Source organism: Amphiura filiformis, chromosome 10 (assembly GCF_039555335.1).
Source record: "Amphiura filiformis chromosome 10, Afil_fr2py, whole genome shotgun sequence".
Lineage (NCBI taxonomy): Eukaryota > Metazoa > Echinodermata > Ophiuroidea > Amphilepidida > Amphiuridae > Amphiura > Amphiura filiformis.
The window spans coordinates 42,599,095-42,614,336 of record NC_092637.1 but is presented as its reverse complement, the minus strand read 5'-3'; the positions used below and the strand labels follow the sequence as shown (position 1 = coordinate 42,614,336).

Sequence of the window (15,242 nt, the reverse complement as noted above, 5' to 3'; positions counted from 1 at the left end):
CTACATTTCAACAATTGAACTATTAAGAAACTCATCCACTGTCATTGGCAACCGCTTTGGACGTCTTTTCTTGAGTGCTGTATCAGAAGAATGGGGTGCTTTTTCTATAGCCCCACAAAGATCAGGGTCATCATGGTTATGTTTGAACTCTGCATCAGAATTGGGTGTTTTTTCATCAGATGTGGGTGCTCTTTCATCCAATTTGGGTGCTTTTTCACCAGATTTGGGTGCTTTTTCATCTGATTTGGGTACTTTTTCATCAGATTTGGGTGCTTTATCTGACACGTTGGCAACCTTTTCCCCTTCTGGGTCATCTGGGATACTTGACAAGGCATTGGGTGTAGATCCCGACTGTTGGACCTCATCCATGTATGAGAAGCTCATGCGTTTGTCTTGATGTTTCGAAGATGTCTCGGTTGATTCACCAGATGGCTTGACATCTACAGGTTGTCCAGATGCAACATTTGGAGCTCCTGCAGTAAATGCACTCTGCAGTACATCTGGTGATGGGCAAGCTGTTCTAGTTGTAGTCACAGGAGTGCTGGTGTTAGAAGCAGGATTTGAAGTCTTGTTCTGTCTAGCTCTAGCAACTTGACTGATGTTGACCACACTAAACGGATTTGGGTCAGCAGAATTGGTACTACCAATATGTGGTCTTGTAGTCCCCATTTCAGTAGGTGGCTTAGCAGGATCGTATGCAACAGAATCTTGCCCCTTTTGAGGGTTTTCATTATTGCTGGCATTTGGTGACTCATGTGTTAAGTGGTCTGTAGTTATGCTTGCTTCATTAGTCAAATTTTGCGTTTTAGAATCAGGAGTAGTGCTATCAGCAGAGGAATCGTCTAATAGGGCATTCATGTACAGAAGCTGTTCAGCAGTTATGCTACTTCTGTTCATTATCCCTGAACCAATGCGATCTGTCGATCTTCCCTGTTTGCTATCAGAAATGTTTTCTTGATTATTATCACTAGGTTTACTACTAGGGTGACTGGGCATGTTATAATTCTCACTATTTGAAGACATGGTTGCAGTACTGGGTGCCATATGAATTTGGACGTTAGATAACCGAGTCTGGAGTGGACCTGGTGTTACAGAGGTCGGTATAGGAACCCCAGGCTGTTTATTTGCCCATTTAGTACTTTCCTCATCTGGGTTTCCTTCAGGTGTAACTTTTGCAGTCCTTTTTCTTTTTTTCTTCTTCCCTTGACTTGCTGAGGAATCATTTGATATAATGGAGGAAGTTTGTGAGATGGTGTCATGTTCTTTGACTTTGTCTAAAGGAAGTTCACATGGCTTATCTGTTCCTGATAGGGATTGACCCTGTTGTATATGACCTTGCAAGTTCACCTTTTGACCATGTGAGGTTACCATTTGACCTTGTGAGGTCATCATTTGACCTTGTGATGTTGCCATATGTCCTTGTGAGGTCATCATTTGACCTTGTGAAGTCATCAGTTGACCTTGCGAAGTCATCTTTTGACCTTGTGAGGTCATCATTTGACCTTGTGAGGTCACCATTTGATCTTGTGAGTCCACTAGTAAGTCCGGTGTATGGTGGATTCCTGCTGATAAGTTTTTGTTGAGGTTCTGCAACTGTTTAGTAACTTCCATACTCATTACTTCATACTGTTTATTTAGAGTTTCCATTCTGAAAAAAAAATGAAAATGGAACATGTGTTAGAAATAGAAATTGAAAAGTGTACCGAAAACAAGATTACCATTCTCTGTATTCCTAAACCATTGTAAGGGGAGACACGTAAACGAATCTGATACGATTGTCCGCTTTCGCAGTACAAAGTCTGATGTCAATGCCGATATGAAGCTCTTGCACTCATGGATTTTGAAGACAATTTTGTAACTGTAATATCATAACATCGGATAGCAAGTTTCCGATTTGATTTTAAAACGTCAATTGATCGAGCTATCACTCTTTTCAAATCAAGTATCGACTTATCAGAATACTTGAGTACCACTTACAAAACAACAATAGGCTGTACTCAGTGCGTGATTTGAGAATCAATATTGATTTATCTGGAAGTTCACCACCAATCTTGTACTACTATTTATAGAATAGATCAAAATGACGTTATATTGTTTGTGTGAGCTCCAGGCCTAAATTCCTGTCTATGTGAATAACTCAATATTATAGGTATAATTATTGTATATATATTTTTTCCAAATTAAATAAAAATAATAATGATAACAGTAAATAAAAAAATAATGAATAAATAAATTGTGCGCTAGAAATCGGTTGCCTTAATTTTATTGAGTTATAATAATGAAATTGAATGGAATTGATTTTATGTTAGCTGTAAAATAACTCAAAGGACCAATAATATTTTGGAGAAAAATTTAATAAAATTATATTTTTATAATTAATCCTAGAGACACCGACTGATGTTGTCTTGAAATAATTAATAAGTTACACAATTACATTATAAATCACCAATCACAGGCCTACTCAGTAATATGACTCCATGTTAACACCGAGCTCTTCATCCGGGAATTCATATAATGCGAATATAATGCGAAATTTCACATGTGTTTAAATTAATAGTTTACTTTTTTCATTAAGTATTTTTGTGATAAAAATAATGAAATAGATAAGTACACAATCCCATACATTCTCACAGCAGATAGAGTTGAAAATTTCCATTTATAAATTGTATTGCTCGGGCAATGTAAAATATAATATTCCCGGGAGAATATATAGGCCTATATCACATAGCCCAACATATTTGGACTTTTTTGTGGTAATTTTTAACAAGAAATTTGATTTTAACAGCTACAATTAACATTTATGATTATTTTAATTAATTAGTTCAGTATGTGAATGGAATGAGTCACATGTCGACCCACAAACCTTAATTACAAGCGCGACCACGATCAATAGACATGCTCCACGGAGGGTAGCGGTAAATCCACTTGACAACAATAGCATGTAATTGGTCGGTCATTTGCACTGCTCGTGCAATGTAAAATATAATATTCCCGAGAATATTTAGGCCTATATTAAAGAGCCAAACATATTTGGACTTTTTGTGTGGTAATTTTTAACAAGAAATTTGATTTTAACAACTAAAATTAACATTTATGATTATTTTAATTAATTGTTTGAATGTGAATGGAATGAGTCGCACATCGACTCACAGACCTTAATTTACAAGTGGGACCACGATCAATAGACATGCTCCACGGAGGGTAGCGGTAAATCCACTTGACAACAATAGCATGTAATTGGTCGGTCTAGCGTTTCAAGTGCCCATTATGTTTTATCGATGGGTCAAATATTATACCTTGCCGATTTTAGACACAAGCGCTGCTGTGAAATCACATGCTTGGATACATGAAACTGTCGATTTGGACCCGACTCACGTCAGATTTGACACACTGCAAATATCTGACGGCATCAGATACGAACTGCCGATTCGTTTACGTGTCGCCCCTAACTTGGGGATGATTTGAAGTGACCTCCACTTGAGATGAGTCTGGTATTAATACCAAGCTATTTAAGAAACACATGTAGCATCCAACTGACAAGTGCAGCCTTTTGATATGGATGTAAACAGATGGGGTTTTGGGTGACAACAATGGGCTTTTCCAAAATATTGATGCACACCCCCTATAGAGGAGTTCGAATATCCGGACTTTTTGTCCAGTCATGAATGTTGGAAATCCAGGCTTTTAAAGTTTCCAAAGGTGAAAAAACAGCAAAAAATAGTTCAAAATGCAAAATCCTCTATATGAGAGGCTCATTAGGACATTTGCATGATTTTTCATTCATTTAATTGCATTTCCAGGCTTTTTCCAGGAACTTTGGCTACTGGAATTCCAGTCGTTTTCAAAAAGCTGACTTGGAAATCCAGACATTTCATTGATTGATAAGTTACTCCTCTATAGGGGGTGTGCACTTATTTTCTGGAATAGCCCAATGCTGAACAAGTGAGACCTAAATGAACAGCTCAACATCACCTCCAGTATTGATGTTATTTCCAGGCGGCGAGTGGCATGATAGAGCCGGCAACTTGTGAAACCGCCCGGCCGTATGGCATTTTCCATATACTCGGTTAGTTTTGTGGGGTTCATTATCGAACCCCAACGGTTTTAGCTTGTATTTATATTATTTATTAACATTGTCCTATTTGTTTGTGATATTTCAAGCGTTTTAAAATTTCAAAATAATCCCATTCAATTACACGGTTGACGATGAAAATTTACTGAATTTAGAGGATGCACGGCGACCACCACCTGGTTATTTCCATCCTAACAGCATGGTTACCAGACAGAAGTGAAATTTGCATTTTAGCTGGGCTATTCCAATAAAAATACATACACCCCCTATAGAAGACATGACTTTAATATTCCATACAGGAAATGTGAATATCCAATAGGGCTACCTTAAAGGGGCATTTCGTGATCCACAGCCTCATCCCCCCACTTTTCTCAAAAAAAGTTGAGATTTTTATATCACCGAAACCTCTGGCTACATAATGTTTATGTACCAAATATTTCTTGCAGATTAATTCGTTTAGCAAAAATATCGCTAAATTTGAATTTCGTTCTGGTGCACCAGAACGAAATTACAACGCATTGTCTATGGAGCAGTGTAATACACATAATCATGCATAACTCGCAAAGCGCAAAATCGGAATCAACTGAAATTTTGGGAATAGGCTTTTTCGTGGATATGTACTGAAAAATGTCATAAAAAGAGGATGCTAGGATCATGAAATACTCCTTTAATGGGCGACTACATTTGAAATCTATACACTCTCTTTGTGGGAGATTAAGGTCATGTCTTCTAAACGGGGTGTATGGATTTTAACTGGACTGGCCCATTACTTACTTTTTGTCTAATCTCTTTATCCTCTCAGGTATTTCATCACGCTCTTGTTCGGCTCGCGTCTTTCTAAAATCAGCAGCACACTCCTTTTCAAACATTTTCAACATCCTTTTCTGCTTCTTACTGTACTTGAGTTTCACTGTGAAATAAAACAAACAGAATGGCTAGAATCGTTCGTTGGAGAATGAGTCGGTTGCATCGGCGTAAATATGCATCCCCCAATACTGGTCCCCAACATTTTGATAAGGGGGATGGTATACATACAATCATTCCCCCAATGTTAAAGACCCATTCAGTGATCCCAGTGCAAGTGTAAAAAAATAAATTAAAATTGTTTATAAATTGCTTAAAAGTGAAGGATAAGTCATTCAAATTGTCATTTGGTATTTATGAAATGACAAATTTGTCAAAAAACAAAGAAAACATCAGTACTGACGAAGTTGAAGCCCCATTCAAATACATGTAGCTAATTTAGATACTGTCATAAATTACAGATTCGTGTAAAATGTCTTATTATGTCTTAAATGCACAGCTTTCGGCAGAACCACTGGCAGGCTATGTTAGCACATCTATGACAATGACAAAGGTACCAAAATCTGAATTTTGATGATTTTTACAATCGTCCGGATGAGCAAATCACTGAATGGGCCTTTAATGCAGTGTGTGTTTTGGACCACATTATCAGCATATTTGACCATTTTAGGTTAAAAACTACTAATTTTCACAAGCTTCACGCAAATTTGTTCAAATGTATGTCATATTTAAACATGGAAAAGAAATCTATGCCACAGGCCAGTTGAGCCCATCAAGTAACGATGCCTTTATGGGGGGGACACTTAACAGAAATGACCATACGGGAATGCTTCCCTGGAAAGAACCCTGTTTTTTGACCGTGCAGCTCCGAAAGACCACTGAATTTTACTACTAAAACAGGTGTGAAACACCCTTGATTTTGATCATTTCAGCTCTAAAAGACCTTAATTTGCTTATTCCAGGAGGGGGGCTCTCACTGAAAATGGGTGACAGGGATGTGCGGCCACATAAACACCCATTTATCACCTCGCTCTCACCCGATGACCTACTTTTTTGGTTTTACTAAGCTCCCTCTCACCCAATAACTCCCTTTTTCGTTATCCTGTCACCAAAAGACCCTTTTGTCACCAAATGACCAAGTTTTTCTCAATAAATTTTAAATTCTGATGATGTTTTGAAAATGTTATATCAAATATTTGTCAACTTTTAAATTTTGACCTCAAATTTTGCCACTTTCACAGAAAGAGCCCCCTGTTTGACAACATTTTCCTAGTCTCACATAAAGACCACCTTATATGAGGGCCTTCTCACTGAATGACCCCCACCCCACCTCGTTTTTGGTGTCAAAGCTCTCACCGAAAGACCCCTAGTTTCAAACTGATGTCCCAGTCACTTCCAAAAGCACACATTTCTGGTTTTCTATACCATTTTCAACTAGAAAACTGAGAATGACCCTTCATTTTGACCGTTCACAGCACCGAAAGACTCCCTTTTACCAATACGCTGTCCCAAAGACCCACCACCTCAAAATTCCAGGGAAACATACCAAAATTGATGATGTGTCCCCCGGGCCTTTGTCTTACCTTTCCCCTTCTTCTTACAACACCTGTGGCGGCATTTTTGCAGTAACCAAGTGAATAGGTAATAGAAGTGCTCAAAAATAACAAATGGTGCTGGCAGCAGCGGAAGCTCTGATGACTCCATCACGAGGTGGTAAAGTTCAAATTTCCAAATCTCAACAGAGTTTTCTTGGACCTCTTCAAAAACAGCACTGAAACGAAATGATGTTGGGAAAATGTTGAAAGAAAAACAATTGTAAATAGTTAATTCAAATGACAGTGGAAACAAGAACTGTCTTTAAAAATGACAACACCATGGATGAAGATCATGTTTCATAATTTTGCTTTGACAAGTACTTGGAATGCTAGTAATTTTGCGTGTGGCACAACTAACATAACCTCATACCTTTATGAGTTAATGCCTGAGGGGGCCATGTACTTTGAGGTGGATATCAAGCTTGTGCAAAAAAATGCATAAAAAGGGGCATTCATGTGCAATGGATGTCAATCCCAGGGAGACAGAAGGGATGTGGCACCATTTGGCAAAATTACCCATTTTTTGTTCTTTTCAGCCACTTTTTGACAATTCAGGTCAATTGTCCACCACATTTCAAGACACATTGACGGTATGTGTATAAAACGTTTATGATGATCAAAAATGAGAAAAAAGGGTATGTTTGGCAGGACCTCGCACATGAAACATCAAAAAATTGCAAAATAAGGACTGTTTTCTGCTGTTAGGTAGTAAACATGACCAAAATATGAGCTTAGGGTGGTATGGAAGCCACAGAAAAATATTTGTTTGCCACCAAAAGTAGACAATTTTTTACGGTGTGGGGGAATATTGGTGTGGGGAATACCCCAGGGACATAAGTCAATGCATGTCAATGAAGGACAGCAGGATAAGGATATGACTGGCTTGCTGTTGTGGTTCGAAGGTATGGGCGACACTTTTTGGCAAACTGAGCCATTATTTTGGGGTTTTTTCAGCCACTTTTTGACAACTCAGGCCAATTGTCCGCTCTTCACTTTTCTAGATGGATTGACACTTATGTTCAAATCGAAGGCACCACTCATATGTGACAAGATCTTGGTCAATGGGGGCCAAAGGAGGCATTTTTGAAAATTGAAATACTGTAATTATTACATTATACATACAATAAGCTATCATTTACTGAAAACAACAAATGTCTAGCATACTTGGTTCTAAAGTTATGAAGTTTTTTATGTCTATTTTCTTGTGTATTTTATCGTTTTTTTACTCCATATTTTTACATTTATCTCAGTTTCAAATTTGCCGCCTTTGGCCCCCATGGAGCAGATTGTGTCACATATAAGCTCATCTTCTTTGTCTTATGTAAGTAAGCATGCAAGCAAGCAAGAAAGTAAATTAAAGTAGTTGTGCAAAATCTGTGCAGCGACACACTAGCTCACACTGTAGAAATTGTGAATAGTTGTGCAAATTTTGTGCAGTGACTGTAAAACTTGTGCAAGCACATTCACTAAAAGCAGCAAATATACCTAAATATGGCAATAAGCAGATTAAGCAGTAGAACATTGCCCAGCAACAGGTAAATGGCAAGCATGACTGGCAATAATGGATGATTCTCTGAATGGTCAGGCCCATGGTCAGGCCCTTCATCAGCTAGATGGGAAACAATAATGAGTACAACACATATTAATCAATCACTATGATAGCCTTTCAGTGGCAGCTTTCAGTGGCAGCTCTACAGCCCCCCAATATTTTCTTGGCCCCCAACTTTTGAGGCAAAATTACGTAAATTTCCACTTTTTGCAGCAATTTTGCGCAAAATTGGTCATTTTTGCCTCCCCTGAAATTCACTTTGCCCCCCCTAAAAAATCTGCTATAACATAACATAGTTTCAAATTTGCTTCTGATTGAATTGGCAACTTCAAAATGTATTGCATACAGCTTAAACACAACATGAATACTTGAAACCCATGAAATTACAGTTGTGTTGGATGAAATGCTATTTCAATGCTACTCTCTAGGCCCTACTATAACCTACATGAGGGTGTTGTATGACAACACTATAGAATTGGGATATACAGCCTGTCTCAAAAAAAATTGTGCAAGTGAAAAGCGCCTCTCTGGCAATTAGAAAATACCGTTGTGACATAATGCTTACATCAACGTCAAGGGCGAAGTCTTAGCTCGACAATACCGTTTGTTCTGTTCAATTTGCTTGTTTTAATCTCGAGATATGTTTAGTTAAAGACGAAAGGGTAAAATCACAATTGTGCCACTTTTACTAGGGAAGAGGGCTTTACATGTAACAGTGATAGCACCAAGTTTATCAAGAGTTCCTTCGTGAAATCAAAAGAATGCATCAATTACATAATACAAATTTTTTTGACTGTTTTTACTGTTTTATCATGATGCAGGAATGATGATTCGCTTTTTCCACTTAAAAGAGATTAAAAGATAAATAAATATTTCACATTCTGCTGTAAAACTTAAATACATATGCATGTCAATGATTTTATCATGGTAAATATACTGTTCTCTTAGTCACTTAAGACATGTTAAAAGACAAACAAATATTGCGCATACATGTTATAGGTTAATGAACGCGTATTACTTGTTGGGAGCTATATTAGACAAAATAGTGCACGTGTGCTGATGTTGATGCGTCTAATGCATGCGCCCCGAAAGAGGGAGTGCATTAGACGCATGAACATCAGCTCTCATTGATTTACATGTAGAGCTCTCTTCCCTAGTAAAAGTGGCACAATTGTGATTTTACCCTTTCGTTGTTAAATAAACATATCTCAAAATTGGAAAAAGCAAATTGAACAGATCAAACAGCATTTGAGAGCTAAGACTGCGCCCGTGACGTTGATGTAAGCATTATTTCACACCGGTATTTTCTAATTGCCAAAGAAGGCGCTTTTCACTTGCACAATTTTTTTTGAGACAGGCTGTATAATACCCCAAATTGGCATTGTTGAATTATAAAAAAAACTATAAAATAAAAAACGCATACCACATTATCATCCCATGGGACATGAGATATATCAATGTGATTGTTTGGCCCTATCATTATAGTCCAATTCCCCCACCCCCAGTTTTTTCTTACCGTCAAGGAACAATTCTCCATAAATTGTGAAGTACGGCCGATATATGATGGCTGTGATTTTGTTTGCTTTAAAAGGGCTATGTGGATGGGCGAGTGCCTCATTAGCAACACCGTAACCAAGCAAGAAGATGCCAAGGATGAAGAGGAAGCCAAACATCTCCTTGACCTGCGGAGGAGGAACACGAATTGGGCTATTCCAGTTGAAATCCATATACCCTCTATGGAAGACATAACCTTATTATCCCACAAAGGGAGTGTGAATTTCAAATGGACTCACCAATTTACAGGGGCGTAGCAAGAGCCTCGGGGGGCCCATGGTAAGAAGCAGTGTAGGGCTTCTTTATCACCCTTATCCCTAACCATTTCATTGTTGGTTTTGCTTTGGGCCCCTGAACCCTTGGGCCCCTGGACTTCATCCACCCTATCCACCCACTTGCTACGCCCCTGCCCATTTAAGTAATCCCATTTGAAATTCACAAGGTCATGTCTTTCATAGCCTGTGTGTGGATTTCAACTGGAATATCTCAGCTTATCCCATTAGGCCAAAAAAAATATATTGTTGTGTTGCCCTCAAGTGGGAAAATGGGAAAGTTGGGTCGGACGGTCGGATTTCTTTTCTTTTTTAAAATTTTTAAAATTTTTTAAGCCTTCAGTTTTTAAAATCCCTCAAATATTAAATAATGCTTCTTCAATTAGGGACATTTGTCAATTTTGACTTCTGGATACCTGTTAGACATCAATTAAAGACTAGTCTTTCAATAAAATATTAATTATAAGTGATAAACATTGATTTTTTGAACAAATCTGTAAAATCATCATTCAAAAAAAAAAAAAAAAAAAAAAACCTGACCCTGATTTTTCAGGATTTAGGGTCGGGCGGTTGAGGGCAACACAACAATTTTTTTTTTTGGCCTTATTATGGTTAAGGGATCTGGAATGAGTGTTTTGACAGCATTTTTTGTGGTACATGAGAGCACCTCAGACGTATCGAATTGCATTCTGAATACGAAGAATGTCTTTCTGATATCAAATAATTTTCATTTTTGAAATTCACGATATAATACAAATTTTAAGACAAATTATTAAAATTTGATATTTTTCACATTTTTGATATATAACAGTCCTCGAAGTAAATTTGATAAATCTAATGATATAGGCCTATTCTTAAAGTGTATGTAGCTGGGAGGAAAAGACTGACGATCAATTGAAAATTTTGACCTTTCATATTGAAGATATGGATTTTTTCCCAAAAAGACCTAATTTTTTCTGGTGTTTTGTGGAAAAAAATCCATATCTTCAATTATACAAAAGGTCATCCCACCTACATACACTTTAAGTATAAATCATCAGATTTATAAAGTTAACTTCAGTACTGTTAAATATCAAAATATCAATTTTTAATCATTTGCCATAAAATGTGTATTGCATTGCAAATTTCAAAAAATCAAAATTATTTGATATCAGAAGGACATTCTTCGTATTCAGAATGCAATTCGATATGTCTGATGTGCTCAAATGTCCCACAATAAATACTGTCCAAACGTTCATACCCCAGCCCTTAAGTGCAAGCATTGTTAGTGAAATAGGTCATTTCAAATAATTCTTTGCTTCTATTTCCAACACTACTGCTATCCATCAGATATGCTAAATGCCGAGCACGAACCAATATGACTTTTTCAAAATGATCATCATGCTAAAATTTTAATCTGTAGACTTTCCCCTTCCCTATGTTGCTGCCATATGCACAGAAGTCGATGGGGAAATCAAGAGTGTTATGCTAGCACTTGTTCAGTGCCTGTATGGGACCATGACAACCCCTTTCTGACATTACAAAATCCAACAGTCCTATCGCGCAAGCGCCTTGTTGGCCGCTTCATGCGCACCCCCCCTGAAGGAACTAGAACTAGTTCTATGTTATGCAGGCCCCTATACATGATTTATTAGGGGGTGTGGCACTTCCAATGAGTGATGGACCTTTTTCCAATGAATAGTGCACTTGCACATTTTTCCCTTTTTCGATGCCTTATCACCCGGGGGGGGGGGCACTCAAATTTAGAAGTGACGGGTATGTGCCTACCGGCGTCGCGAAGTAGGGGCCTATCGGGTACAAAGCGTTATTTTAAAAAAGGGGGTCATTGGGTACAAACAAAATGAAAAAAGGGGGTCATTGAGTATAACCCAGCAAACACAAAACGTTTTCGACATCATTCGCAAAAGGTTATAAAAGGTTGCCAGAAAACGTTTAAATGTCGGGTTATATAAAGGGTATATTAAGAGTATAAAACGTTTTCATAACTTTAAAAAACATTTGTTGATAATCTACTGCTCAGCAAACAAAAATGTTTTACAGAAAACGCTTAAATGTCGGGTTATATAAAGGGTATAAAAACGTTTTAATAACATTCTAAAAACATTCTTGAAAACTTGATACAAAACATTCTAAACAGAATGTTATTTTGGGGTTGAAAAAATATTTTGCGAAAAATGGTTGCCCAAAATATTTTCAATAACGTTTTAAAAACGTTTTCATGACCTTTATATAACCCGACATTTAAATGTTATTAAAGGTTTTGAAAAAAACATTTGAAGAACATTTCTGTGTTTGCTGGCTTCAAATATTTTAACATAATATAATTTAAGTATTGACACAATATTTGGCAAAAATGTTTGCAAAAATAGTTTACAATAACATTTTATGAAAACATTTAAAAATATTGTTGTAGTGTGTTTTTCATACAAAACGTTTTAAAACGTTATCATGACCTTTATATAACCCGACATTTTTTTAATGTTATTAAAACGTTTTTACCTAAACCAACAGCCAAAATATAACTTATTTAAAACGTTTTTGTGTTTGCTGGGTAAGATTTCAAAAAAAGGGTAATCGGGTAGAACATTTTGAAAACAATTTCGGCATAATTTTGAATAAATGGAGCAAAATTCAAAAGTTTCGGCATTTTTTGTGGCATTTTGATGATGCTGTTCTAGAAAATCTAGAAAAAGGGGGTCATTGGGTAGCCGCAATTAAAAAAAGGGGGGTCATTGGGTATGACTTTTAAAAACTAAAGGGGGTCATCATAGTCGACTTCAAAAGAGGGGGCCTATTGACAGGCACATATCGTCACTTCCAAAGTTGAGTGCCCCCCGGCCTCATCACCAAAAGTGAGCTTTTGTCATTTTTCTCCCCCTGCCTCCCTCCTCCCCCCGCTGTGTATGAGCCTGGTGATACTCACCATCTTTCTGATCATGACCAACAAAGGTCCTAGTATTGGACTGATAGCGCTTGTACGAAGCGCCCTCGTGTACAGGAGGAAACAGCCTACAGCAAAGAATCCATGTGAGGTCTTGAACATGTTGTCCATATAGTGTAGTATTATACCCAGCAAGCTACATAGCAGGAATACCCCATCTAGAATGTTCCATTCGCTAGTCATCCAATTCATGATGCGCTGTTTATAAGTCTCATCATCATCTCCATTCAAAAGTGCCTGATATGGAAATGAAGATAACAATACTGTAAATTCAAAGAAGACATCTTGCCCTTCCCCAGGCCCATAACCAGGATTTATTTGGGGGTGGGGCTGATTTTGAAAAAGTGGACTTGGGGAGGGTGGATTTTGAAAAAGTGGATTTTTTTCTTCAAAATATGGACATTTTTTGACCATAAAGGCATAAAAACCCTTTAATTTTTCGCTCACTATGTTCACAAATGGGACTTTTTGGCAATTTGATGCAGGGAGGATTTGGGGCTGGGGGACATCTGCCTCCCTTGCCCTCCTGGTTATGGGCATGCCCTTCCCAGAACCCTTTGCAACATGATACATCACCTGACATCAAACGACACTCCTATTACTTTATGTTCCATTTGTTTCAAGTTGAGCATAGACTGGCTAAGGGGCTGTGCAATAATTATGAGCCTGGGGGGGTAAAATTTCCAAACGGCTCGCCAAAAATCGCTTGCCCTCCCTCGCGGCCAGCCAAAAATTCTTTGCCCCCCCCCCTTGTACATGCCAAATTTTTGGGATCCCAATTTGCAAACTTTAAATGGTCTATATACATGTTGCGAGCGCAGAGAGCAGGAAAATTAGCATATTTAAGCGTTTCCGTACGGTTTTCCTAAGCCTTTTAGAGCGTTTTATTTAAAAGGCGCCCCAAGAATGTGTGCCAAAATTCTCTTGCCCCCCCCCCCCTCTCGGCTTGCCAAAAATTGCTTCCCCCCTTTCGCTCGCTAAAAAATTCTTGCCCCCAATTTTACCCTCCCCAGGGCTCATAATTATTGCACAGCTCCTAAACATAGGTTGATAGTCATGAAATAAACATAATTTGTAAGATTTGAATGTGCTCTGTTCATTGAGGTACATTCTGTCACCATCGACCCTGCCATGTTGAATTGGATTACAAATCAGTACTGAATCATTAGGTTTCACTGCCTGAACAGAATTGATCATGTCTCACCTCCTTTTTTAACCAAATCGACGGTAATAACTCTTATAGTGCGGGATAAATACCATACAAGGTCATTTTTATGTAACTCATTGACCCATGTGTGTTTTATAGCAACACACTGAATGGTCTATTGTTCTATAGTGTCCGATTTGAGCGCTGACATATTGGAAAATGTTGCCAACAATCAATATTCATGAGAGTGTGCATTCAACGTCCAATTTTCGAAATTGGGTGACTTGTGCTTGGCATGTGTAAAATACATCTGACTGGGCGTTTTAAATACGTAACGCATAAAGGCATTGACATCATCGAATGGCTGCCTATAGTGCTGTTAGTGTTAGGCCTATGTGGGGGGGCTGTGTTTAGTTTCTATAATAATTATTATAAGGCCTACATTTTGTCATTCCTTTCTTTTCTTTTCTCTGTACTTATTCTTTCCTTGCTAAAGTATCACTCCCTCTTCTTATCTCCCTTCCCTTCTCCATCCCCTCTTACTTTTTGTCCCCTTTCATTCCTATCATTTTCCTTACCTTTCTATTTATTTATTTATTTCTCTTCATTTCTTCCTCTTTCTCTCTTCCTCCAGTCCCCCTCTCATTCTTCATATCCCCTCTTTAACCTCTTCCTCCCTCCTCCCCTCCCAAGACCTCTCACAGAAGAGCTACCCCCTTCAGTACACCACTGTTTATGACAATCTCCTTCTTAAAATAAAATAAAATGTCAATTTGTGAAACAACTTTTATATAGGCCTATACCGGTATACTTATTATTTGTTACATGTATACGTAGCTATTACCATTATACAGTACTATAGACATGCAGACATGGCAGCCTTGATGTGTAATCATTCAGCAAGCGCATTCAATTTATTTAAATGAAGCACCTAAAGTGTGTGGGGTGATCACGAACTGTACACCAGCGGCTAATGTGTGCCTTTTGTGTTTACGGCTACTCAATCACACCCTTGTGTGTTATGGTAACAAAAGGTACTTTTCATTCCAGTAGTCGCTTTCACACGCCTTTTGTTTGATCACTTATTGACAGTAGCCTGCTAGGTAAAGCGTTAATACACTGTCGGGTCAGCTTAATGGCGGAAGCCCTTTGTCCCAAACAAAAGGTACCTTTCGATGAATAGCTTAATTGTCAGATTTCAAATCGGCACAAGTGAACAATGCGTTACATAATCTATTGCCTCTCCATCTTTAATAGCTCCATGTTTTATACTGCCTCTAGCTATAATGACAGCCTGGTGATCTGGTC

At 37.9% G+C, this 15,242-nt stretch overlaps 1 protein-coding gene across 1 annotated transcript in view; it reads right to left on the bottom strand.

The window, feature by feature from the left end:
* The window catches only part of LOC140161901 (transient receptor potential cation channel subfamily M member-like 2), a 48,147-nt gene continuing 32,905 nt past the window's right edge, over positions 1 to 15,242 (bottom strand). Inside the window, exons 20-25 of the mRNA XM_072185197.1 lie at positions 12,770 to 13,024; positions 9,537 to 9,702; positions 7,957 to 8,080; positions 6,460 to 6,647; positions 4,847 to 4,982; positions 1 to 1,648 (exon numbers count right to left, since the gene is read on the bottom strand). Coding sequence (XP_072041298.1) covers positions 1 to 1,648; positions 4,847 to 4,982; positions 6,460 to 6,647; positions 7,957 to 8,080; positions 9,537 to 9,702; positions 12,770 to 13,024 — 2,517 coding nt within the window. The remainder of the gene's footprint in view (positions 1,649 to 4,846; positions 4,983 to 6,459; positions 6,648 to 7,956; positions 8,081 to 9,536; positions 9,703 to 12,769; positions 13,025 to 15,242) is intronic.